Here is a 26,761-nt window from a genome sequence, read left to right as displayed (position 1 = left end):
GTGAAGATTTTGGAAGACTCAATAATAAGGTCCTGCCCTGGTATACCTCTACAATATGGCATGAAGCTGTCCAGATGCTATTGACATTATTGTTTGCACCGGTATTTAATGCAATGATCTGGCCAGAGCATCCACGTTTCTTTTTAAAATACTGTACTTAAAGCAAAAGCTGGGCAATACAGACAAAATTTCAAAATTATTGAGAAAGATATTTAAGCAACTCTTGGATTAAGCAATTTACAGAAATTACTGCACCCAAACTAATAACCTACATGGGAGAGGATAAATAGTTAAGATTATGACAAGCAAAGACAGCAACATCTCCTTGAATCCAACAGGCAGAATTGGAGATTCTTAGTGCCAACAAAAGCAGATTCCTTGCATTAATAACAACTTTTAAAAAAATTACTCAAACAACAGCAAAACATCACTGACTCGTCTGAAAAATCTCCAGATTATTATGGCAGCTGTAAAGCAGATTCAAGATAATATACAGCATGGGCCCAGTAAACACAGAGCTAATCACAAGTACAAAGGGTGTTATTATTCAAATCCAAGTTCAATGGACAAATATTTGAAAGCAGTGGCATATTTTAAAAAGCCCTACACATTCCTGCACAGCCTCAAAAGTAAGGCCTGTAGACAACCACTCAAAATGCACCGATGTTTTTCAACACCCAGCCCACTTCAACAGCACCTCCTTCAAATTCTTCCACCCCAGTCAATGAGAGAGGCTGCAACAATGCCAAGAGCTCTTGTGCCTTTAGTCACACTATCTGTGTGCAACTTGTAATATGTCTTCCGTCCATGTGGATCAACTGCAGAGACACATTAGGCAGGATCCTGCTAGAAAGATGCTGCAATTGAAGAGAAGCCATTTATCACTGTATAGTACTTGCTCAGCAGCCTTGCCAAGGCGCTAAAGGCACCAGCAGAAAGCAGCCGATGGAGTCTTTTCCTGTGTCAAACTGTTTGCATGAATAACAGTGTTTGTAGGGGAACTTCATAAGTTGTATGGAAGTGCTATTAGAAATAATAAACATGAAAGTGAGGATATTAAGATGAATACATTTATTACTTCAGGTCAAAATGCAAATATGTGCTTTCTGACAAGTTTTATTAATAAAGCCTGAGATACTGGTGCAGCAGGTCATTGTGGGAAATAGCTGCTAGAAAAACACAAGGAGATCAAGGAGAGCTCGACTGGCTTAACAGTGGCCAGATGTTTAGCATGTGAGTCACCCTCATGGGAGATTCCCACACTGACGGGCTCGGTTGATAATGGGGAACATGCCTTTCAGCGGTGAGAAGCGAGCTAGAAGTCTCGCAAACGTCAGTTGCTGCAGTGGAAGGCAGACTAGTCACGACACAACACGTCGGGTATGTCAACAGTCAAACATACAGACCAAGTGAGGTTTTTAAAGGTGGTATCCTAGAACTTAAGCAGCTATAGTAGATCCATGAAATGGCATTATTTGGATTTAGCCCAGCTAATTAACTCTGCTAAGAGAACTTCCCATTACAAAAACAAACTACAGCATTAGCTACATTCAGAAAGGCTGTAGCCCAGAACTACAATAGCAGCTATGCTATCAGTCCTGTCCCCAAAGCATGTGTTACGTGACTATTTTGTGTGTAATCCAGGCCCCACAGCAGGTGAGTAAGAGCAAAGGCCGTCTGTGGGACTGGCTGGGCCACTGGGCCACTGCGTCTTGCTGAATGACAGCGCCAGCCTACCTGGCTCTCCTTCAGCGCCCTGCCCCAGCAGACAGGCCAGCCTCCTGGAAGATGAGCCGGCCTCTGGACTCCCCTGACCCTTCAGCGCTGCCTCCAGCACAGCCATCTCCTCTTCTATCCTCCTCAGGTCCTTCTGGATGGTGTCTTTTTGCTGAGAACGACACACATAAGGCATCACTGTCTGCGGCTCGTCCGGCTCTCTGGGCGACATCTCACACGTGTCGCACCTCCCGCACTGCTGAGATCTCCTGCCGATGTTAATCAATACAGCTCTGCAACATGGGCTCTGCCAAGTCATCCTTTCGGTTAGCCCATTGACGGATTTATGAGATGGAGAAAACTGGCTACGTCAGCAGGTCACAGCCTGGGGCGGGGGCCGGCTGACTGGTCGTGCAGGTTGTAAAACACTTTTCCAGAAAAGAGCTGTACAAGTGTAACAAATAATTATAATAAACAACTATTATTTGCTTTTTGGTTTGAACCAAAAGTCCTTCTCAGGACTAAATACTGGTTCTCCCCAGTAAACCCTGCTCCCCCTTGCTTTCTCTGACCAAAGGCCACGGTCTGCGTACAGCCCCACTCGAGGAAGAACAGTCCGATCACTAAGAAAGTGATACTTAGCATTTTAGATTTCATGAAAGAGCTACAAGGCATGGCTTTTTTCCCCAAAAATCAATTATAGTATACCATTAGTCAAAGTGTATAAACAGTGATCAATCTAATTCCAAAAGTGGAAGAGAAACCACTGAGACAATGTTTATCATCATTAAAAGCTGAAATCACATGTGTGAGTTAAATGACCACATTTCACACCTCTATCCAGCAATTAAAAAACAAGAACCACCTAAAAGGAATCGGTGTAATCCTTTTATATAAGTACAAAACTCAGCGGAAATGTAACTGAAACCAAGTCTGTGATACCAGTAATGTCTTCTAACTACTGCTTCTTAATGTTAAAACTACTGACAAAAGAAGGCACTGCAGTCAGAAGCACGCCTACACGGGGAAACAGGCTACTAAAGGGGAATCTGAACTGGGCTCAGCTAACAAGCTCTGACAGCGCAGTAGGTCTGACTCATTAAGTCTGTTTACGACGTGGTTTCTATTGGCTGACCACAGTACATGAGACAGGCTCCACGCAGCATATCCTTAAAAAAAGAAATAAAAACTGTTAATGCCAAGAATTAATCCTTGTAGCAATTCCACCATCCATCCGTCATCCAGAGTCCCTTTGTCCTACAGAACAGCGGTTCCCAACCCTTGTCTGGAAGGAACATTGTGTTCTGGGTTTTGCGTCCGCTGAGCTCTTAATCACAGGCTAATCGATCTGAATTTTCTATTTGAGGCTTATTTGTAAATTTGCTTTTAGCTCTAAAAGTCAAATGGGATTTGTAACGGGTACCAATTGCCGAGTTTCATAACTGCCCCTCATTCAGGTGTGTTTCTTGGAATGAAACCAACAGGTCCTCAGCAGAAGGAAAAACAATCACTGCAGGCACGTCTGATAAAGCCTCACTCCCACCTGTATCTGTTCACCATCAGTGGATCAACCAACTAAGAGCTGTTCCAGTGATATAGGACAGTGCTATTTTATAGATGTTAATGACAAGAAATGAGGAGAGACTGTGGACTGAAGATGTAAGGTAGTTTTGACACTCAGGACTGACTGAGGGAACAAGCTTAATAAAGGCCTAAGCGAGAAAGCACACTGGTCAGTTATTGAGTGGCACTGCAGATGTACAGTACAGCTCAGCTGGGACAAAAACCAGCAGACAAGGTCATCCTCCAGGACAGTGGCAGGGAGCCACTGCTACAGAGGCTCATTCACTGTGGATGGGATGCCAGTTCATCGCAGGGCATGAGCATGCACACCCACCCAGGGAATACAAAACACCACTTAATCCAGCCAGCATGGCTTGGGATTTTGCAGACCAGGAGGAGAAAACCCACAGAAAATGCAGGGAGAGCGTGCAAACTCCACACAGTAGGTGTCTCAGCTCAGAATTGAACCCACGACCCAACTGCTGAGGCAGCAGTGCAAATAGCCACACCACTGCCCAAGCCTGCAATTCTACCAGCAAAGCAAAATTTGATATCTAACGCACAATTTCACAGTAACATGAGAGGCATCCAGATCCTGGAAATGGGTTATAATCAAGACCGGGTTACTTGTAAACCATGAGATGGCCACCACCATGGCACGATGAAGTCTTACTTCCACTGTTGTGAAGATCATGCTTTGTAATTTAGATATTTAAAAAGGATTAAGTGCATTTATTGGAAACCCCACATAAGTCAAACCCTCTACCTCTTCTAACTCTCTTTTAACAGTTCATTTATTTTCTCTAAAAGAACATAAAATGAATGAAGATAAATTGCTGAGAGAATGCAAATTATCTACCTGGCTAGTTTTCATCTCACAAAATATCACCCATAATGAACTGCAATTTAAAAGATGCTGATAACTACATTTTTAACTGTATTAAGCATTTGTCACCACACATGGGACAGCGCCTGAGGTTAGTGAGTGACACCTGCCATCTGGTGGCAATGGTGCAACACTGCACTGCCTTCTAAAGACCTCAGAGACAAGAGAAATATTAGCTTTCTGCCTCCTAAACAGACCAGCGTTGCTAATGGTCCAACTTGACTCCTACTCCTGTCACATCAGAAGCATGTACATCAATAACCTGACAGGGCATGTTTAAATCTACTGTGAGGAATAAGAGAGAAAACAATGCAATCTCACCTATTGCCAAAAATCATGCTGTCTCAGAAGTGTACAGTATACATCAATTTACAGATATGCAACAGTCAGCTCGTTAAGACAAGTGAACTACCACTGCTAGGATGATTATTCAATAAACCTGGAAAAATCATGACAAATAGCTACAGCTTAACAAACTGCCATTATCAGACATTCAAAAATGCTGGCAATTGATATGTCTGCTACTATTTGTCATTTTGCATTTACTGTGTGCTTAGAATTACTTGTATACTGAGAGGATTTAATATTATAAAAGTAATTAGGTCCGGTACTCTTATGTTGGGTTCTTAATGCCTCTCTCTCTATATATATAAGCAAACTTCTTACAAAATGTTTAAATCTGTCAAGTGAGTTAAAGTAATATTATGAATTTATCTAGAATGTTATGTCCAGTTCAACTTGGAGAAGCTGCCCCAGAATTTTCACTTACCCCTTGTCTTTCACTGCTGATTGAGAGTCACTGCAATATTAACAACAATATTCAATTATACTTAATACTTTTAACTGCCAAAAAATAATCTCAAAGAATTTACAGGAAGGGACCCACTTCCTCCAACACCTGACATGCACCAGTCAAACAGTCATGCTGCACAGACTCATGATGTGGAGAAGTCTGAGACTACTTTACCAGTTCAGCTGAGGAGCAGGTTTCCGAGCCCAGATCATGCAAAACCAAGGCAGAATCTATCCGTAACACCAGGGTCCTGCCTCCTGCCCCTTCAGCAGCCAATGGATCTTCAAAGACCCTACTAAAGTACCAGAGATCGACCCCTCCTACAGCTCACTGCCCCTGGTCACTGCAGTCAGGCACTGTTGATAGGAAATCCATTCTGCTCTTGGTGGAAGAGCACAACTGGTCCCCCAATGCCACTTACAAAAAGCAACCAGGTTTTCCTTGGAGGTTTCCCATTCTAGTACTGACCAGGCACTGCTCTATTTAGTTTCTGGGATCTGACAAGATCAGGGGACACAATAATAATAATCCGCCCTTTCACAATGTGTCACAATGCATTGTGTTCCACAGTGAAGCATTACATACCTGGGTGGTGAGGATTTCACTCTGAGAAGACTGTGGCAACTCTCCAGTGTGGCTGCCTCCATGCAAGCAACCCAGGGGCTCACCTGCTCATTCAGAACAACAAAAACAGTGCGACAGCGTCAATAAAACACGAGAGTCAGTCAGCTACTAAGAGATTCATTCAACTGTTTCTAAAAGAAGAATCCTCATTACCTGTCTTCATCTCTAAATCGCCTTCGTCTTCCACACTGCTCTGCTTGCCACACTCTTCTACGCGGTTCCTATCGGGCAGCTCCATCTGGCCCTGGCTGCTGTGACTAGGAACCTCGGTTTCTACCAGGTCTATCTGCTCCATGCGATGGCTGGGACTGTCAGACTGAGTTGAAAATAGATCTACAGAGCCCTGACTTGCAGGAACGCTCTGCTGAACAGGTAAAACCACAGATGACTCAACAGTACTAGAAGGAGAGGCTTCGAGGTCACGATTCTGAAGGGGATTCCATTGGTTAGAGTCTTCTTGAGGGGTAGTAGCTGGCTGCTTTGGCCCAAGTAGCTCTGCAAGGGATGGAAGATCTTCCTCAGTATTTGAGTCTGAGTCTGATGACTCCAGCATTCGGGCCCTTATTCTCTTCCTTGGGTTGGAATTCAGTGACCACTGGCTCAGCTGCTCTTTGCCTTCACCTGGTAGACACTGCTCTTCATTGTCTGCTCTGTCACTAGCAACAGCTCGTAAGGGCAAAAGGCCATCAGGGGTCATGGATGACTCCTGCGAGATGTTTGGCCCAGTGGAAAGTTCCTTCCTTGCAAGTGGAAAACTTTGCACAAAGTCACTTTGTTCTCCGTTGCCCACAAAGCTTTCTTTCATTGTCCTCTTTACTTTACAGTTTTTCACTAATGACTCATTTTCCTGGGGTATACCGTCAATGGGAATTTGCCTGTTCAGAGGTGAAGCACAGAAGAGCTGCTCCGTGTTAGGTGGGACCTGTGAAAAATGTATCGAACTAAGATTCAAATTTTTCTTCCTTCCTCTCACACTACCCAGAGTAGACTCATCCATCTTTGTCTTCTTCCGCCTGCCATTCCTGTCTCTGGGTCTCTGACTTTCCGTGCAAATCGACGAGAAGGCGGAAGTGGAGCCGTCACTGATCTTGTCAGCTTCAGAAACATCAGCAGAAGTGGTCTGACCAGATTTTATGTCAACATTTCTGCAACTGTCAAAAGACACTGGCCTGGGGGAGGCAGGTTTTGTTGGTGGAATTATATCAGTACAGCCAGAGTTCTCAGTTTCAACATGTCTGGATGCAGAGTATTGCTCATTCCTTAAAGTCTCAGGTTTTTCTGGCTGTTCCAAGTTTGTCCCAGGTGTCTCTGCTGGCTCTTTCACACAAGATGAATCCAGTTCTTTCTCAGACTGCAGACTGGTCCTCTCAACTGCTACATTTACTTGTCCTTTTTCTTCTTCTGGATTTTCATTTTTTTCTGATGCTTTATTGTCACAAAACTCGCTCTCCTGGGATGGGTACTCAGGACTTGGCAGCAAGTTAAAGGACCTTCTTTTCGATATCTTGAATGTTTTCAGAATCTGTTCAGTCTCCAGTTCACTGTCATTTTTTCCTTCCGTCAGTTCCCCTGGAAGTAACTCGTCCATCACAGCCACATCAGATCCTGTGTCTGGTCCTTCTGAGATATCAAGAGCGGATGGAACTAATTGGTCACCTTTGAATGCTTTATTGGAGTTGCAAGGAGATTCTGCATTGCGGATGATGGAAACCAGAGAACTCTCAACCACAATATGCCCGCTTTGTTGCTGAATGTCCTCATAACCTTCTGATACTTTCAAAACTTCTGTTGTCTCATTCTCTTTTTCACTACTTTCACACAGCTGTTCAACTCCCTTACAAGTCAGCATTCCAGCTTGATCTGATGTGAGCAAACACTGACCGTTTTCAGACTGATCAGGAGCTTGGGGATCCCTTTCCAACTCAGAGTCTTCGGTTCTGAGCCTTCTGCCGGTACACCGAACCTTTTCTGTTAAAAGCTGGAGTCTTCTGCTTCTTCGTGTAGCATGGGGCTCTCCAGCTCTACCTGCAGGTTCCTCACTGCTTGGGTAGCTCTCAATCTGTGCTTCCGTCTCATTAATGGTAGGTTTCCATGGGCCAGCACTGTCTGCATCTTGACCAGTATTGTTTTGCTGGCAGCTGACTAGGTCTAGGGGTTTTGCTGCCTTGATGGACTTCTTTCTAGTCAGTGCATTCCTCTTCCTGTTATCCTTTGTATTGGGTTTGCTTTTCTTTCCTTTCCTCTCCTGACGGTCTGGCTGCAAATCCTCTTCCTCATCCTTCCAGGATCCTCCTGCCTGTGTTGTTTCAGCCCTGGCAGTTCTCTGAGAGGGTGAGGGTCTTTGTTCTATCTCTGGCTGATTTCCATCTGAGACAAGCACATGTAGACTCTCACTTCGAACACGGCCCCCTGCATCGCTTCTTGCAGGCTGGGATGTGGCGTCGCTCGTTTCAGCCACGGGGGAAGGCCTCTTTATGAAGTCAGCTGGTGTCAGCTCATTGGACTTTCTCTTACACACTTTCTTGTTGGCCTGATGCTCTTTGCTTGAGCTTGAAGAAAACACTTCCACACCTTTCCTGTCAGACGAAAAGCTCTTGTTCAGCTGAGCACTGGTTCTCCGCGCTCTTTTGTAGACAACCCCAAAGACCTGATCTTCTAGGGTGCTCCTGCGATCAGTCTTTTTAAGACTCTCAACACACTCCTGGACCAGCTCATCACATTTCTCAGTAGCTGAGGAATCCCCATCAGACTCATTACTCTTTACTTCTTCTAAAAGAGAATCTGCATCAGAGGGCGTCTCAGCAGGTCTGTTCTCCTCTTCTGGAAAACAAGCCTTTTCATCGATCCTGGAGAGCCAATCCATGACCTTCTGGACACTGGTCTTCCGTCTCTTTTCCAAGATCTTATTGGAAGAGACCTGGGCAAAATCGGACGCTTTTAAATTCTCTGCACTTTGTAGACTGTTGTCTTTGTTGTTAGTCTTACTTTTTTCACTCACGTCAAAGGTTTTATTTTCACCTGAAGGGTCCTGGTCATTAGAAGACAGATAATTCTTCTTTCTGCTGCCTAGGTGTTCACTATCCTTCACATCTTTGCTGGCAGAAACGAAACTATGCTCTTCCTCTTCCCGTGAGGAGGTGAGGTCCCGGTTATTACCCATGTGCAGACGGACCGGGATCACTGGGTCAGTCACGTCGGCAGCACTCCTCTCCCGGTCTTGAGTTGTTGGCTCGGAGGAGCCAGCTACTGCCGTCCCAGAGTTCGCAAAGTAAGAAGAATCATCCAGATCCATAAGTTTTGCAAAACCCTCTTGAGTTGGAAAACAGAATAAAACACAGTTTTATTTGAAAACATCTTTTGAAACTTTGAAATAAAAAATGTTGAAAACAACTTGGTCATTTTAAGAAATCTCATTTTTTAAACAATTAAAAACTGTTACTGGTTTTCACCATTCCAGAAAGAGTTCAGGAAAAGTCATACTTTAATCAAAGAAAATACTAAATACACTTTTTTAGCATTTCTTTCAGACTCAACTCAAAACATCTTATTTTTCTTGCACTATAAAAGAGAAAACCTTTCTAATTTATGCACACAGTATCATCTCCTAAATTTTTAATTATCATAAGCATTCTCTTTCATTGTTGTATTTGCCCACTGGTCATTTTTCCTTCATCTGCTCAGCTATCTCATTCCTGTTTCATACAGTATGTTCCAGCTTCACAGTGAGTCCCTTCCGCTAGACTGCCTACCTGCAGCAGCAGAGGAAATCGCCGCCTCAAGCTCCTGCTGGGACTCGCTGTCGGTGATTCTACCACCAAGCCTCTCGCAGGCTGAAGACTCGGCCCGAGTCTTGGTCCCGGTGGCCTGTGCTTCCGTGAGCCCGAGGTCAGGAGCGCTGGCGCATGGAGGAAAGAGAAAGCAGCAGTTGGCACTGTCGCTTACCCTTCAGTCAAAGAAGCTACAAGGAATGAATAAAATCCCCCTTCATAGCTGTTTGATTAGCTGCACGTTAAACTTGATCCTGCACTCATGATTTTGTGAACCTTGTGCACTTTAATCATTTTCTCTCTGAACCTACTGGTACAACTTTGTAAAGATGCAGAAATACATTAAAACAGACTGAAATGCAGTTATTTAATACTGCAGTGAAGGAAATGATAACTGGAGAAGCAAAATCAAAATATAAAATTTGGCTGAAGACTGTAGCAATCATAAAATATCCAGCAGCTAAGCAAAGTCATTTTTTTATTAACACCCCAGAGTAATAGGATTAAACAATCTTTCTTACCCCATTCCATTTTTCTGCTCCAAGAGCACTTCTGAGAAGTCTAAACAGAAAGAAAAGGTACTCAGTATAGTTTGTGAATAAAAAAACAAAAGTTTTACTCACCTAAATAAGATGACCAAAAATAGCACAGCTCCATCGCCAATTCTGTACTACAAAGATCAGTGAGAATATCTGATATATTTTAATTTAATATAACAACTTGAACCCCAGTAGATACAACAGGGTTCAAATTCAGCAAGCAACCTCCACTTTTCTCTTTAAACAATTTTATCAATATTGCTATTTCTCAAGAGTTGCTTAAAATGGAAGCAATCTTACTAAGCCTTGTAATTGCATAATAGTATCTACTACAACATTTTTAGTTCCTATTCGTACTTCATAATGTTTTCCAATGAGAAATGTCAAACTGCATAAACAGTCAGAATAAATGCTTTTTTATCACGTGTTCCCTTATCCATGACTGTCCATGACAGAACACACTAAATTTAAAAAGATTAATGACAACACTTAGCCTGTCTCTATGAGATGAGAGGAAATCGGAACACAGGGAAAGCACCCAAGCAGACGGGAGAGGAACATGCAAACTCCACACAGACGATGCCAGAACTGAGTCCAGGAACCCAGAGCTGCAGGGTAGAAACACTAACCACTTTTTAATGCTAACTTTAAACTTTAGATTTTGCCAATGTTTTTATTTAATTTCACAGACTATTGTTTTTGCTTCAAGGCTTACAATACTACACACAATGATAAGAGAAGTAAAGGAAGAGAGTATGATGGAAAGAATATCTGCCTACCGAGCTGCAATGGCAAGAGACTCCCCTGTGCCTGCTTTTTACTTGTCCCAGAAACGTCCTGACCACGGCTAGCGGCAGGCTGTACTTCCTGAAGGGAGAACACAAGACTGTCAGCTGCAGGTCCAGTTCCAAGCTTGACGTTCTTCTGACTGAAGTTTCTCCAAATTGGAGCAGTAAAAAACAACAGGATGGGAAGTGTGAGAAATAGAAGGTAAAAGACTGTAGAAACCTGGCCTGACGTGGGGCCATTCTTTCTCTGCCTTGAGTGCATTTTAAACAGACACTGACACTGCTTTATGTGACAACATTTCAGAAATATGTGAAAGGCAAGGTTATCAGAAATAGTCATTGGGTCATGTGTAGAAGTATTGTGTATAGTTCTACTGTTTATGTAACGGACACTTCTAAACACAAATTTCCTGATAATGAGCTGTACTCAGACTATAAAACCTTCTGCAACACAGCTTGGATTCGGCCCGCATGTCTCTTCTTTGGTGCTCCCCAGAAAAGGCCCTTTTCACCACAAATTAAAAATCATTTCAAACATTCGCTGAACTACGCTGTGACTTTTTGCATCTCTACAGAGGATTTAGAAATGGGAGAAGGCAAGAGCATACCCCCTCTGGTCTTTTAGAAGCTTTACTTGCAGTGGCTCTCTTTGCCCTGTTCCTGCCGACCGGGCTCTGCGGAGCACCCTTCTCTTCCCACAATTCTTCACAACGTTTTGTTTCAGGAGCAGAAATCAATATCCTGGGGCTGGTGAAAACTAAGACAGGAAAAAAACAAGTTGGGCCAACATCACCGCTGTGTTTTTGTTATTTTTCAGTTGACAACGAAGTAAGTTCTACAACAACCTTGTGGAGCTGTGGTTTACTTATCACAGGGGCTTATTGAAAAGCAATAATTTTAGCACAAACAACACTTGATTGCTACAGCTTCATGAAGACCAGCAAACAACGTGCCCTGTGGACACAGGACCACACGATGTCACTGTACCCCAGACAGTGATATTCCACTACACTTCCTAGGAAAGACAGCCCCACTCACACTTCGTCCCAGTGTCCTGCTCAAAAGCATGGATAGTTCTCTGCAGGGCCTCCACAAGCTGTTTAAAACGAGAGCTGTCCTGCAAGCTTCTGCAGAAAACAGAAAAACAAACAGCAAGTAAGCGTCTCAATGGTGGTAGCTTCTCTCCAATTCACGGCAACCAACGTGGCTTGGAAGTTAATTGTTTAATCTTCAAATATGGGTTAATTTATACAATGGAAATACAATGGAATGTGATAAGATCACCTTCAAAGAAATTAAGGGAAATAATAAAGAATAAAACTGGAGATCTTTTAGTTATGCATCAAAACCAGAGATGTAAGCAAGGTGTATTGTTTAAGTGTGCAAATGGGCATGTCCAGCTAAGGTAAAAATTAAAATTGTAGACAGCAGATAAAATGAAAAACAATTATAAATTATAACGGGCATCTAGCATGGCAAATATTTGTAGAACTGCACAAAAAAAAAGAAATTATTAGGAGTTAAATCATATGTAAAAACTGTTATTTTAGTAAAACTGTTGTAAGAACTAAGTAAACAGCACAACTCGCCTTTTAGTGACTTCAGCCTTGCAGAGCGGGCACTGTGCCCCAGCCCTCTTGCTTCCACTCAGGTGTTTCAGCATGCACATCCTGCACAAAACAACCAGATAAACTCAGAACCAGAGTGACTCTGCTGCACACTGCCACAGCCAATCAAATCACATCCGCTGTGGGATTCGGTAGATTGATGTTATATATTTACACTGGATGGGACAACAATACTTTAAGTATTGGACTAGTTTACCACCGAAGTCTGAACCTTTCAGGAAAACTGAGATAGAAATCTGCATTCTACCCAATGTTGTTCAATGACATTAACAACTGAAGCAGGTCTGCCACATAATAAGTAAAAAATAGGAAGACTAGTTCTGGCAAATGCATACTGTTAATTGACTGAAAAAGTTCAAAAGTTATAATTCAAGATTATAAAAAGCGGCAATATTTTATTTAAACAAATGCTACAAATGCTGTTGCTCCTCACCTGCAAAACTGGTGGTCACATCTTGTAGAAACCGGGTCTCTCAATAAGTCCAGGCTGAAAACAGAAAGAAGGGGGTTATATTTCCAAATTATCCCCAGAACAGTGAACTGTGGCCATTTTTCAACCTCAACGTTAGTAATTTCTTTTCAGAATGTTAGAGCACTTTTCTCTCATTTGGAGGTTGTATCTTACAATGTTTACATAAAAGTATAAGAAATTCTGAATTAATGGGTCTTGATTTACAAATTGTGTTACCTATGAAAGGGCGTGTATATGACACTGCTATGAGAAAGACACTGGTATTAACACCCAGAACTGCTTCAAACAGTGGTCTAAGGAAATTTAAGGGAGGTCTGGTAGATGAATTTCTTGTTTGAAACCAAACAGGAAAAAAATCTACATCTAATAAATGCTATTTACACATTTATTTACTAGAGATGTTGAAGGTATACTAGAGACATTTCATCAACAAAAATATGAAAATTATATTTAAAATATGGAGATGTTTTATTTCTTTTGTGTTTTGCTCTGTAATTTGTACTTGCCTCTGGAAAAACTGGCATGTCTACAAGCATACAATTTTTTTAAAAGCAGCAAGGTGACAATTTAAGATGCATTCAATTAGAACTCACTTTTAACACTAACCCTATTAAATGGGAAAGTACAAAAGATGGGTCAACCTCCAGAACATAAGAAAGGATATAAACAAGAAGACACCATTCAGCCCATCTTGTTTTGCAGTTAGCAGATAATTGATCTAAGGATCTTATCCAGGCTTTTCTTGGAAAGAAACCAGGCTAATGTCCATTCCCAAATTGCACAGTCAAAGCTCACAAATGAATGTGGACAGGAAGTGCAGCAATGACTTTGTAAAGCAGCAATTTCATAGCAATCAGCACAGGAGAGGACAGGGAATTAAAAATCAATAGAAGCCTGCATCAGGTTGGTATTTCCATTAATCTCATTTAGAAAGTCAGACACAGAGAGTGTATCAGTTACCACTCTGATATTCAGGGATAGCGGCCCTGAATCGATATGCACTACATCATCTTCACTTGGTGAAGACACAGAAGAAGAAAAAATACAGAAGACACAAATAAGAAAAATAAGCGGGACTGCATTTTAAAGTGAGAACATGAAACACTTTACACAATGGGTGGCAGGTGTATGGAACTAGCCAGCTGTGTTGCAAAAACTGACAGCTTGGCTCGAGAAATGTCTGGATGCGAGAACATCCCAAGAAAGGTTATAAATAAGAAGAGACCATTGATCACAGATACTAGCAACCTTGTCAGGCTGAATGGCCCCTCTCATTTATAATCTTTAATTTTTTTTACATTCACTGTACTCCATCCAACTACAAGGGAGAAACTTGCAGAAGGACATGCTGGTGACCTTAAAAAGAAAAAGCAGATTGATTCCTGGTGTGACAGCTCACAGTTATGGGGTGTGGCACAGCCCAGTGTCCAGCAGTGGGATCCTGTGAGTCAGCCTTCAGTAAAGAGCAGATATGTGCTGCAGCTTATCCAACTACAACCTCCACACAGCCTGTGCACCTTATTGGTCAAGGAATGTTAATATGGTCCTGTATCTACCAGCAGGATGCCTCCTGCTCCTGCCTGTTCATCATTCATCTAGTTTTCTGAGCCATGAAATGCATATTGTGGTGGTTTGTTCCAGTTCTCCAGCAGGGCTTGTTAACATTTTTTTTAAATAAAGTTTGCAACTCTACCTTGTCACTACAGAAGTGATTTCAAAAGGGAAAAAACACACTGGGCAACACATTTGCTTTGAAAATGGAGGGCTGAGCTTTTAGGTCAAAGGTGGGCAACTCGAGCACTTGAGTGCAGCATGTATTTCTAGCTTACTTTCTGGCTCAGATTTTAGCAACTCAATTTCAAACGGCTGTGCTGATTTACCACACATACCTCAAGGAGCCCAGCTCTCCAGGAATGGTGGTGCCCTGCCCTGAGTGACCACTCTATAGCCCACTCTAATGACCCTGATCTCACAGGAGGGCCCAGTCCCACTCACCAAATAGGGCACTCCAGGTTCCTGCGTATCATTGACACCACTTGCTTGACATCTTCAACTTTGCATGTCGGAGCCGCCATTGACTACTTCTGCAACAAGCTGGAGGAAAGTGTTCATACAGAGCAATTGGGTTATTCTGTCTCCAAAGCAACGCTGTAAAAAACCAAACCTGTCACTCCGGGCCATTTTCAGTTCTGCACACACAGTTGCAGCACGGAACGGGTTAATGAAAGCAGGATCGTAATTGGCTCTCACAACCAAAATGTTTTTCTCAAGTGCCTTAAAGCTGCTCAGCCATTAATACGAAACGTGTATTGTTTTACTGGCGGGCCGTGCTGTTCCGTCTTCTACTCCAGCAAATTCCTGTTTCTTTTTAACTTGCAGTAAACTTCTCCGGAACTAATATTTGTATCATATTTATGAACATAAGACTGACACCCAGCTGGCTAAGTCGACATCAAGCATAACAGAATTATAACAGAGAGCACCTTTTAATAGCAAATATATAACGAGCATGAACTCTACAGCGACAGGAAACTGTTTTGAATGAGGTCTGATCGCATTTTCGCCTTGTGTCCCACCGGGCGCGTAAATAACTCACCAGTGTCATTTCTTTTTACCCTTATACCAACGGAAACAACACAATCGGGCAAATAACGTTCCTAAATATGAATGATATGTAAACAATCAGACCCCATGCTGCTCGATCGCGATGACAAACATCAACACTACCTCTGCAGCTGCAAGCCGCGCGCCACTCTCTCCTTCCGATTTTCCCGCATCCGGGGGCCACGTGACCCGGCTCGCGCGAGGACTCCGGGCTGGCGCACCGCCCCGCGCGCCGCGGCTCCGGCTCGCTCTGCTGCTCGTGCCAGTGGCCGTGGCCGTGGGTCTGCAGCACTGTGTGCACCCCCAGCGTTTCATCCCGTTTGCACGTTCAGGCGCCCTGCCCCGGTGCGCGGGATCCCCGTTCATTATTAAATAATAATAAACAACTTTATTTCATATAGCGCCTTTAAAGGTGGCTTCTCACAGCGCTTTACAGAACGACAACAACAATAAAATAAAAAAAATACATAATACATAATACACAGTGAGAGGAGACAGTAGATGGGGTTAATAATAATAATAATAATAATAATAATAATAATAATAATAATCCTTTACACTTATATGGTGTTTTTCTGGACACTGCACTCAAAGCGCTTTAAGGGTCACGGGGCTCGCCTCCACCCTCACCAGTGTGCAGCCCCACCTGGATGATGCGCCAGTGCGCTCAGCACACAGCAGCTCTCACTGGGGAGGAGAGCAGAGCGATGAAGCCAGTTCCGAGATGGGGATTACTAGGAGGCCATGACTGGTAAAGACCAGGGGGACATTTGGCCAGGACACCGGGGTAACACCCCTACTCTTCTTGAGAAACACTCCGGGTGTTTTTAATTTTTAATGACCGTGGAGAGTCAGGACCTTGGTTTTACGTCTCATCCGAAGGATGGCGCCTTTTTACAGTTTAGTGTCCCCGTCGCTAAACTGGGGCATTAGGACCCACACAGGCCGCAGGGTGAGCACCCCCTGCTGACCCCACTAACACCTCTCCCAGCAGCAGCCTCAGCTTCTCCAGGGGTCTCCCACCCAGGTACTGGCCAGGCTCACACTGCTGGGCTTCCGTGGGCTGCCAGCTGAGAGGCGCAGGGTGAATACAGCAGGAGCAGAGGGGTAAAGAACAGATCCCGTTCAGTAAAAGCTCTTCTAAAGAAGAAGGTTTTGAGTCTGGATTTGCAGGAGCTTAGAGTGGGAGACTCTCTGATGTGCTCGGGGAGGGAGCTCCAGAGCTTTAGGGCACAATTATTTCTGTATCCTTTAACAGGCATCATCATTGTCCATCAAGAGCGTTTCGCATTCGACGGGCGTCGCTTGTCTTGTGTATTTTGTGGAATTAATCGCCACTTGTTCTTTTGCAGCCAAAGCACGCTGACGAGCAGTTTAAATACGTAGGGTACTTTTGTTTTAGAAATGCATATAAGTAATGTTTTATATAGGTACATTATATATATTATATAGCGTATATACTTTATAGCTACATTTCTAGCAGCATCCTCGCTGCATTCCGTACGAATATCCGAAGAACTATCGTGTATAAGAGTTGAATGTAATAGGAATGACAGAGGTTTTCTATTATGGGGGTAATGTTCAGAATATTTTCGCCTGTTTTTATTCACGTGTACATTGTACGAGGCTTTAGTTTTTATTCTCCACCGCAGACAGCAGACAGCGCTCACGACCAGCTCAACATTCGCACGTGCCCGGAACCGTGTCGTCATTTCCTGGAAAACACGGAGAAGACGGAAGTCCGGGGCTGCAGAAAAGGGAAAGCAAACTGCTGTCTGTTGTCAAACTGTTAGCGATTTATTTATTTTTGTAATTATAAAACATTTGTGGGTTTTCATATGTTGTCATAACGGACGTGCCATTATTGGATCTACATGACAGTGATCCCCTGCTACTATAAGAAGGGTAAGGCTGGCCAGGGTGTGATTGTTGTTGTTCAGTGCAGGAAGTGAGTTTTGAAGCCGCGACAGTGCTTTTCCCAGACACAGAGACCTTAAGGCGAATAATCTGCAATCTGTGTGCTAAATACAGCGACGACAGTGAGTATTTCAGTATAATTCACGACGTAAGAGTTGTGAATACTATGAAAATACAGGCAAAATATCCGAAAGCATTCGCTGAATTAATGCATGACCACAGCACTTACTGTAAGCCCCTTGATCTGTTGTGATTCTCCAGGTGTAATTCGTTTAAAATTAGTTCTCTAAGCTTTAAATATTATAAACGGCATATGGCTCGGTGGGTAATATAAGTTGTAAGATTGAGTTATAGCAAGAAATGTTTGTTGCATAGTGAGAATATTCGACAACAGAATACTGTTGTTCTGTTGTTTCACTATTGCAGTATTGTCAGTGGTCTTTTTTTCTATACATGAAATGGTTTTATAATAGCATGAAGCTGTGCTCGAGTACCATTCCACATGCCGATTAATCATGGTTGTGATTTCTAAAAGGGTTCAATGATATTGTAAAAGTGTAAATTGTATCACTTAGAATGTTTTTTCCCGCTATCCAGATCTACTAGGTTTGCAATGTACGCGGCTACAATATTTGTACATTTAACATATAGGTAGTGGGGAAAAAAATAGAAAAACCTGGGTAAATGACGAATACCGAGTATATTGAAATCAAGGTCTTCCAAACTGATGTGGCTGATGCATTACTTAAGCAAATAAGATTTTAGCCAAGCCCAGAAGTGCAAGGATGCGTTTCATTGGATAGCCAACCAGTGCTAAAAATTCTTATTCTTATTATTACTGCAGCACAGCAATGGAGGCCTCCAAATCTTCCAGCTCTACAATGCAGGTGAGCTTTGTGTGTCAGAGGTGCAGCCAGCCTCTGAAACTGGACACTTCCTTCAACGTGCTGGACAAAGTCACCATCCAGGAGCTCATAGGTAACCTTACTGATGGTCAGAGGCTGTTTGTACTAAATGATTTATGACATAAAAAGAAGTTTCTATGATATTCCCATCTTTAAAGGATTATTTTCTTTGAAAATGTTAATTTTCATTGATTTTATTCTGTGACTCATGTTGGAGGAGACAAACACAATAATCCATGTATTTATTGATATTAAGCAGCAAATGCTTTTATTCAAACTAACATGAACTGGAGGTGAATGATACTACACGCTGCTGAGTCACAACCATTACAAAACAACCTGCGCTTCACCTCTCATTGAAAGGAGAGAGCACAAAGAGGTTGCTAGCCTCTTAGATACTAGAAAGTGGTTGAGAAAAGACTAACTATAACAACTTCAGCTCTGTGCTCTGTGCAGAAGTAAAATACAGACAGTGTTTGTTCAGAAATTAAGCTGATGTTTTGCTTGTTGTTTCCAGCTCCATTAGTCACTGTAACCCATATAAAACCTGATGAAAGCAGCGGGGATGACAATGTACCAAAGGTGGGTTCAGCGTTGTTTAAAAGATGTAAGAATGGAAGCAAACGAGAAGTGGTTGGTCAGATTATTGTGAGTGATTTTTAGTTAAGTAGCCGAGAAGCTACTGTTTGTGCTGCTTTTTTTTAAAGAAAAGCCATTGAATATTTGGAGAACAGGTTTGGCATTAATATTTCTAGCCAGAGATGTAAAAAATAAATATTAGCTGAATGGGTGCTGTGCCATACCTGCATGGAAGAGTGTATGCATGTTTTCGGTCGGTCCCTGCAACAGTTTACAGTGTGTCATAGTTCAAAAGGTTCTGTGATTGAATGTGATTTTAGGCAAATTTCTTCAAAGACTTTCCTTGGCTGAGTCTCAGAGCAAACAGCCACTTTTGCTCTTATGTACTCTTTCCCAGTCTATTAAAATCTGTGACATTCACCTGTTAGGCCCTTAGAATTTGTGTTTTGTGTTTGTCGGCTAAGTTTGTTAATTTGTTAATTAACTAGTTAATTTTATATATATATATCACCCAAATCCCAGGCTTCTGTCCAGCCTGTCTTTTGGAAACAATGTGTTGCCATTAATTTGATATTCATCCTTCCTTAGTTGTGTTTTGATTATTCCAATGATGTCATAGTTCCTTGTTAATGCAGTAGCCTTGGGTTTAATTCTTCTTCTCCAACCATTGAACTTCAGTAGTATTGTATTACTGGTTTTAAGTTTGCCGATACTGCTCTGCTGGCTTTTCCTGATCCCACCAGGGTTGGCCTGTTGCCCCCTGTTCCTCATGTAAATACTCCTCTTCTCCACTGCGCTTCCTGGTGCTTTGCTGCCTCTCCACCTGTCTGTTGGCTCCTCTTGTCCCAGCAGATCCCCTGAGTCCAATAGTCCCGAACCCATTTTCTGCACCAAGCTTTCAGCCCCCAGTCATTTTTTGCATAACTAGTTAGATCTGGTGTTCAGTTTTTAACATGATATATATATATACACCGTTTACTTAATGGTTCTCTTTGAAAAGTGTTTTGTCTTTTCACTTTGTAATTCACGATGAATATGCAGCGGACTCTGTGCTTGTTTTCAGGAGACATTTGTGGAAAGCAAGCAAGATGGAGTATCCAGGAAGTACATCCCTCCTGCTCGGTGAGCTAGCCCACCTTTATACTGCGTGTGCCTTCATTCTGCTGTCAGCTGCACTCTAGACCATCTTTCCATTTAGATTAATGATGTTGGATGTTCACTGCAAAGGAAAAGGCTCAAAGTTTTTCGAATCCTACTAAAAATGATCTTTTTGTATCCTGAGTGCACAAATGGTTTACATTGTGTAGTCTGTCTTTGTCCCACATTTAGTCAAATAAGAGCATACAGTAGAAAGGAAACGGCCATTCAGCCTGTCTTTCTCATTCTTGTATCTAGTTCATCCAGAAGCTGGTTTATTGAAGGATCCAGAGAAATCCATGGTTTAAAATTGGGAGAGTGCTGTGGTACTTTGGTGAATATGTGACTGTCTTTCCTGTGGTCCAGAATGCTGTCTACAGAGAGTGCCAACAGCTTCACTCTGATTGGGGAGGCTTCTGATGGTGGCACCATGGAGAACCTGAGCCGGCGATTGAAGGTAACAGTTCAGACCATAAGAAAGGTCAAAGGTGAGAGGGGAGAAAGTTGCTCAGCTCAATTGTTTATTCTTACATATTAGATCCTGGAATCTGTTCTGGCTCTTTCTTGACAGTTCTCAAAACTGTCCATTTAACAAAATGGCTAGTTTATTTCATATACCAACTCTAGGCTCCATTCCTCCCACAATTCAAGAACAAGATTTGTGTAAGTCAGTTTTCCATTAACTTTGAGTCAGTAGACATAAAACCTTTTCCTGTGCCGTCAGTAAACACTGGAGTGTGCTGTTACAGTTAAATTTATATAAAATATTTTTACTTCTCTCTGATCAACAGTAGAAAAAAAACTGGCTAAATTATGGAAAAGTTTAATCCTCTGTTTGTATAAATGTGTTTTTAGCAAGATATACATCTGTGGTGGGATCTTAGTCCTCATTTCAGAAGCATCACTCTGCACCTGTCTGCAGAGAGGTATGTAAGCTATGCTTGTTCTCTGCTTCTTTCCCTGCTGCTCTCAGGTGACCAGTGATCTGTTCGACATCATGTCTGGCCAGACGGATGTGGACCACCCCTTGTGTGAGGAGTGTACTGACACACTGCTAGACCACCTGGACTCCCAGCTCAACATCACTGAGAATGAGTGCCAGAATTACAAGTGAGTGCTCTGTTCCTGATGCAGAGCCAGTGGGGATCTGGCATGTTTTTGGCCTAATCTTCGGAGCTGGCCTAGCAAAAGAAGACCCAGAGTAAAGTAAAACGATCACTCTCATGCAAATCACTACTCACAAATCCAGATTTCTTTGTAAGAAGAAAGATAGAAGAAGGTTGTTAACAGCTCATGAAAAGAAATCTCCCAACCCTGAGGTATTTTTTCCAGTTTAATTTAAGGAAACTGCAAATGCTGTTTAGAGGTAGTTAGCAAAGCTCTTCATACTCAACACAGTGGAAATACCCATCGACTGGCAAATTCTGAATGTTCATAAAATGGGCAAACCTGAACTAATTAATAATAAATATGGATAAGTATATTTAGCTAAGAACATGAAACATTTCTTTACACAAAAGGTTGTAAGAGTCTACAACAAGCCATGTTGTTGAAGCCTGGCCTGTAATAGATCACGTTGAAATTTAAAATCATAGGATCAGTTAGCTCTTAAAAACCAAATGAACGAGATGAGCCAAATCATCTTCTTTCCTTTGTAACCTCTTCTTATTTCATGCAAATGATTTTTGCACTGGTACCATACTCCAGCTGAACTCCTGCCAATTTTTAACAGTTTGCCTGAAAATTCTAAACAAAAGAAGAGGAACCCCTTTGCTCTGGGGGAGGAGTCCTTCAACCCCAAAGTGCATTTGTTTTTTAAAATGGTTGTGGATTCTCAGCTGAAGCCTGTGTCCCATCAGGAACTGCCTGGAGCTGCTGTCTCAGATGAGGGAGGAAGAGGAGGGCTCCCTGTTGGCAGAGCTGAGGAAGCTGAGCGCCGAGGAGGAGCAGCTGATCCAGGAGCTGGAGACTATCGAGGGCCAGCGCAAGACTGTGGCGGAAGAGCTTGCCCGGGGACGAGCCCACACAGAGGAGCTGGAGCGAGAGGAGCAGCAGTGAGTAAGCAGCCTGATGCACACAGGGGCACCAGAAACTGCTGCAGCTGCTTCTGCTCAAAACGCATGCTGTTCAGGGCTGGTCGGGCTCTTATTACTACTTTGCCTTTTTTAGATGATGATATGTGCTGAAGTTCCCCAAAACCTTTATGCTTTAACAACACATAGGCAACAATTTCCTGGACAATTTTTAAATTACTGTTTGTTTCACAGCACCCTTAAATTTGTTGCCAGTATGAAGCTTGATTGTCATCATCATTTTCAAAAGCCGCTTACTCCTGGTGAGGGTCACAGTGGTAACAGGCTGAACAGAGCAGACCAGACTTCCCTTCCCCAGCAGCAGTCTCCAGCTCCTTCTGGAGAAAGGGGTATAATCCCTCCAGCATGTCCTAGGTCTGCCCTGGGGTCTTTTCCCAGTGGGTTGAACAAATTATTTTGAATAAGCATGATTAAGATACTGTACTGCTGCACTGACATGAGACTGCGTAAGCACACATCTGTTCATACAGAACATGCACGGTAGAATACTGACAAGCCTGATGTCCCTGGCCTGTCCCTCTCCCTGCCACTGCTGCCCCTACAGATACCAGAAGGAGTACAGCGAGTTCAAGAGGCAGCAGCTGGAGCTGGATGATGAGCTGAAGAGTGTGGACAACCAGATGCGCTACGCCCAGATCCAGCTGGACAAGCTAAAGAAAACCAACGTCTTCAATGCCACCTTCCACATCTGGTAAGACTGCGCTTCCTGTTCTGTTGATCTGAGACTGGGAACTGGATCTTCCCATCCCATATCAGATCTTGCTATTTAGCACTGTCAAATCCCATCTTAAAACTCACCTTTGTACTTTAGCTTTTAATTGTTTAATTTACTGTTTTAATTTCTGTATACCTAGATCTTTTATTTTATTTTACAGTGTAATTTACATATAATGTAAAATGAAAGTTGCCATGTACAGTTGATTCTTATAATAATATCAGTCTTTACTGAAACATTAAATGGTTATTGAGCTGGCACCTCTTCAAGAACGCTGAATTCCTTTGTTTTCCTGAAACTCAGATTGGAGTGCCAACGCCATTTTTAATTGAATAGACTCTGTCACCTATATAAGAGGCCCCAGCTCTGTGCTGTAATTTGGCACACAGTAGTGTTATTTTTCCTCGTCATTGTCTCTCCCTTCCTGCCTGCAGGCACAGTGGCCAGTTCGGGACAATCAATAACTTCCGTCTGGGTCGGCTGCCCAGCGTTCCCGTCGAGTGGAACGAGATCAATGCAGCCTGGGGACAGACCGTTCTGCTTCTTCACGCCCTGGCCAACAAGATGGGCCTGCGCTTCCAGAGGTGGGGATCCCTGTGCAGTCACTTGCGGGGTGCTATGTGAAATCAGGAGCCTGTCATGCAAAAACTGTTTTACTTCATTTTTATTTCTAATTCAGATATGGTGCATCTCCCCATATGTATTAACAAGAAATTCTGTTTACTGAAGGTAGTAGTACAGTTGTCCTGAAAGGATGCATACCTTAAGAAATATTTGAAATCTCTTAACTCCGTGGCAAGTTATAAGTACAATTTCTTTCCACAGATATCGTCTGGTCCCGTATGGCAATCACTCATATTTGGAGTCACTCTCGGATAAGTCTAAGGTAATGGATCTGTCTTGTGTTTACAGCCTTTGATTGACTTCAGGATGCAGTATATGGTCTTGCCCTTGTTGTTGAAAATTGGTCAAGTGTTTTACAAAATAAAAAAGCAGCTTTCCCAGTGGTCAGAAAAGAAGCAAACAGCAGATTCTGTTTTACATTATTACAAAGACCTCTATTACTTCATTAGTTTGCCTGGAGGAGTTTGCAGAGACCAACTGCCAGTCTGTGGGTTTTGCTATCCTTGATCTGAATGAACAGTCATGCCTACATGACTCACAGAAATGTTACCATAAGAGTTTGTAACTACAAAGAGTTTGAGAATAACCTCTTCTTGTTATTGTTGAAAAAACAATAACAATTGTAATAACAATTCTGTATTCTGACGTTTGACCTGAAGCCGGTGCTGTGTCTTTAGTGACTTGTGACCTTTCAGCAGCACCTGAATGAGTCTTTCCTCTCCCTGGGCCTGCAGGAGCTTCCACTCTACTGCTCTGGAGGCCTGCGCTTTTTCTGGGACAACAAGTTTGACCACGCCATGGTGGCCTTCCTGGACTGCGTGCAGCAGTTTAAGGAAGAAGTGGAGAAAGGGGACACAGGTTTCTGTCTGCCCTACAGGCAAGTAGCCTAGCTGATTGAGGAGCAAGGCCTGTCCTGTTAGCCCCTAAGAACTGCAGTTCATGTCATTTTGTGACAAATTCTGATTGAAGACAGTTTGTCTTTTTTTTAATCCAGATACATGACAAAATAATGGCTGCAACTTCATGATGAATTCTGATTCAATACCTTGTGCAGTTCCACACGTTAGGGTTACAATAAGATTGAGGATTAGAGCAAAAATAAGGATTCTGGTTCATGTAAGAAGTATATCTCGCAGATCTTTGGCACTTGACACAAGGTCAGGTTTTACAATAATACCTGCAAATGCATGAAGAAGTGTGGCACAGCTTCACAATAACAAAACTAGAGTCAATAGAATTACGTTGGCCCTGCCAGCCCATGTCTGCCTGACCCATTTGAGCTGTAAACCTTTGGAAGGGGTCACATCATTGTGAAGTAAAACTGTCTTCTTCCTGCCACAGGATGGATGTGGAAAAAGGAAAAATTGAAGATACGGGAGGGAGTGGAGGCTCCTATTCCATCAAAACCCAGTTCAACTCAGAGGAGCAGTGGACCAAAGCCCTCAAGTTCATGCTTACCAACCTGAAATGGGGACTTGCCTGGGTGTCCTCTCAGTTCTATAACAAGTGACCCATTACTCCATCCTTGGACTCACATGCCACATTGCTGCCAATATTGCTGCAAAAGGATTTTGTATCTTGACAACTACATACAGTTCATGGAACTTGTTTACTCCTTATCCAGAAGTTTGAACTTTTATTTTTACTCGGTTATAAAATCTGCCATAAAACATGTTTTCCGAGCTGCTAGCAATCCGTAAGAGATGCACATCTGTACAACAGCCTGCTGCTGCTGCCCGGAGTGAGCTCTAACCTGCATTGACTAGAGCAGGGAAACCCATCCACAGCAGGAAATGAACATGAATGAATTTAATTCAATCTAATACGTTTCAAGTTCTGGGATATCGATTGACATATCTTACCCATTGTAGAAAATGACATTCTAATGGAATTTATTCTCTACAAATCTGGTCTGTATATGAGACTGGATAGGGGTTACACTGTATAGGGGTTGTATTAGTGAAATATGACCCTATCCCTTCAGGAAACTACTGAGAATTTAAAACGGTATGGGGAGCGATCATTTACATCTGTATTCATTCAGCTGAAATGATTTTAATAAATTAAAGATTGATCCATCCCTTTACATAATAAAAAGGAATCCAGAAAAGAAAACCATTAATACTTCAACCTTAATAAATTATATTTCATGTACTGGAAGGCTATGGGGATTTTACTTGTTACTGAATAGGAGGAGACTAAATTTCCCTGCAGGTATTTTCAGTGGCAGTGATGCCCATGAAGCCTGTGGCTGCCATTCCTGGACAGACCTCTGTGAATAGCACCAGGAACCAGTTTTGTGCAAACATAATCACTCTAAAGGTTTTGCTCTTCTGTTCTTCATCAGCTCTACTTCTCTGAACTACAGATTTACTCCACCTGAGTGTAAATAATGTTTTAGCCTGATTTTGTTCCAATACTAGAATACATGCCGTGTCATTGTGTGGCATGGATGACCACGGTACTCCGATGTTGATGCAATGATGGAATCACTGAGTGAGTTGGGAAATAATAATGACCTATCATTTTGTCACTTTTATGTTCTTAGAATTTCACTTTTCCTTTTCAATTACTGTTCTAAGTGTGCCTTAAGGTATACAGCACCTTTTTATGGAAACTACAGAGTAAGAGGGTAATTACAATGAATTTTTGAAAGCTTTGAAACAAGGTGGTGTTCCTACAATATTTTTAGCAAACCTTGTACTTGTAGACAAGTATCTTGGTAAAAAAACACCACTTGGCTTCTTCTGTTATAAGAAAGTTAAAAAAACAGGTTTACAAATTCTCCTTTCCTCAAAATGATATAGGTTGTATGGGATGTGAGTGAACCTCACTTAACCCTGACCTAAAAAACAATTTGGGCATGGAGGTAAATTCTTCAGAATTATGATTTTCAAAGGCCAGTTTTTGGATCATAGTAAGCAGTGACAATTTCATTGTAAAAAAAGGGTTAGGATCACAAAAGTCTTCACATTGATGATAACTGGGGGGCGGTCAGGACAGAAATCCCTAGCAATAGTTTTAATTTGCTGTTTTTTGCAAAGATAAACAGCTGTTTAAGAGTGAAAGAAATTTGAAAACCCAGGCCACAGACCTTGTAATCTCTACCAAGATTGGCTTACAAGCTGCTCCTTTGGTTTGATTAAACATGCTACAGAATAGGAAAAAATATCAACTAGCTTAGTGCTACGTGTCTTGGTGTACACATGTGTTTTCCTGTAATGCACTCTCAATATTTGCCATTTGCCAGGGATACTTGGATTTCCAGAGAAGTCTGAAACCTTCTGAAACTTTAAGCAGTACTTAGATTAATTGACAAAAGGTCCACCTTGAAGCTAAACGAAACATAAAAAAGCATTTGTAAACACTGCTGATCCCATGTGTCCAGAGAAACAAAAACAAGTGCAAATA

The 26,761-nt window shown here is 42.4% G+C and overlaps 2 protein-coding genes across 6 annotated transcripts in view; one reads left to right on the top strand and one right to left on the bottom strand.

Annotated features, from left to right (window-relative positions):
- Positions 1 to 15,598, bottom strand: part of LOC148638497 (breast cancer type 1 susceptibility protein homolog) — a 49,390-nt gene extending 33,792 nt beyond the window's left edge. Inside the window, exons 1-12 of one of the 3 annotated variants that reach the window (XM_088622719.1) lie at positions 15,504 to 15,598; positions 14,772 to 14,870; positions 12,738 to 12,791; positions 12,266 to 12,346; positions 11,715 to 11,803; positions 11,285 to 11,433; positions 10,668 to 10,755; positions 9,871 to 9,910; positions 9,332 to 9,477; positions 5,736 to 8,891; positions 5,544 to 5,626; positions 1,738 to 1,888 (exon numbers count right to left, since the gene is read on the bottom strand). In XM_088622719.1, the coding sequence (XP_088478845.1) occupies positions 1,738 to 1,888; positions 5,544 to 5,626; positions 5,736 to 8,891; positions 9,332 to 9,477; positions 9,871 to 9,910; positions 10,668 to 10,755; positions 11,285 to 11,433; positions 11,715 to 11,803; positions 12,266 to 12,346; positions 12,738 to 12,791; positions 14,772 to 14,851 (4,117 nt within the window). In that variant the 5' untranslated portion in view covers positions 14,852 to 14,870; positions 15,504 to 15,598. Of the gene's footprint in view, positions 1 to 1,737; positions 1,889 to 5,543; positions 5,627 to 5,735; positions 8,892 to 9,331; positions 9,478 to 9,870; positions 9,911 to 10,667; positions 10,756 to 11,284; positions 11,434 to 11,714; positions 11,804 to 12,265; positions 12,347 to 12,737; positions 12,792 to 14,771; positions 14,871 to 15,372 lie in introns of all 3 variants that reach the window. The other 2 variants (XM_088622721.1, XM_088622720.1) reach the window with 2 other exon arrangements.
- A 1,482-nt stretch (positions 15,599 to 17,080) lies between these two features.
- On the top strand, positions 17,081 to 25,504 carry becn1 (beclin 1, autophagy related). 3 transcript variants are annotated; one of them, XM_088623245.1, is made up of 12 exons: positions 17,081 to 17,285; positions 18,142 to 18,184; positions 18,720 to 18,784; positions 19,845 to 19,903; positions 20,285 to 20,375; positions 20,892 to 21,028; positions 21,778 to 21,972; positions 22,556 to 22,702; positions 23,161 to 23,310; positions 23,552 to 23,612; positions 24,049 to 24,227; positions 24,692 to 25,504. In XM_088623245.1, exons 5-12 carry the CDS (start codon positions 20,286 to 20,288, stop codon positions 24,858 to 24,860), a joined length of 1,128 nt encoding a protein of 375 aa, XP_088479371.1. In that variant the 5' UTR covers positions 17,081 to 17,285; positions 18,142 to 18,184; positions 18,720 to 18,784; positions 19,845 to 19,903; position 20,285; the 3' UTR covers positions 24,861 to 25,504. The 3 variants fall into 3 exon arrangements, with proteins under 3 accessions (XP_088479371.1, XP_088479369.1, XP_088479368.1); XM_088623243.1 differs by having other exon boundaries at positions 18,142 to 18,275; positions 24,085 to 24,227; XM_088623242.1 differs by having other exon boundaries at positions 18,142 to 18,275.
- The last annotated feature ends 1,257 nt before the right edge of the window (positions 25,505 to 26,761 follow it).

Source organism: Lepisosteus platostomus, chromosome 28, assembly GCF_059453375.1.
Source record: "Lepisosteus platostomus isolate fLepPlt1 chromosome 28, fLepPlt1.hap1, whole genome shotgun sequence".
Taxonomy (NCBI): Eukaryota; Metazoa; Chordata; class Actinopteri; order Semionotiformes; family Lepisosteidae; genus Lepisosteus; species Lepisosteus platostomus.
The sequence above is the reverse complement of the archived record's forward strand: the minus strand, read 5'-3'. Positions and strand labels throughout refer to the sequence as shown.

What these genes read in the sequence shown, in the direction of transcription:
- becn1 (XM_088623242.1), top strand. Translation starts at nt 18,149, where the DNA reads ATGGAGGCCTCCAAATCTTCCAGCTCTACAATGCAGGTGAGCTTTGTG. An exon ending in AAGTACATCCCTCCTGCTCG is followed by an intron (nt 19,904 to 20,284) that starts GTGAGCTAGCCC and finishes CCTGTGGTCCAG; the next exon opens with AATGCTGTCTACAGAGAGTG. An exon ending in CTGGAGCGAGAGGAGCAGCA is followed by an intron (nt 21,973 to 22,555) that starts GTGAGTAAGCAG and finishes CTGCCCCTACAG; the next exon opens with ATACCAGAAGGAGTACAGCG.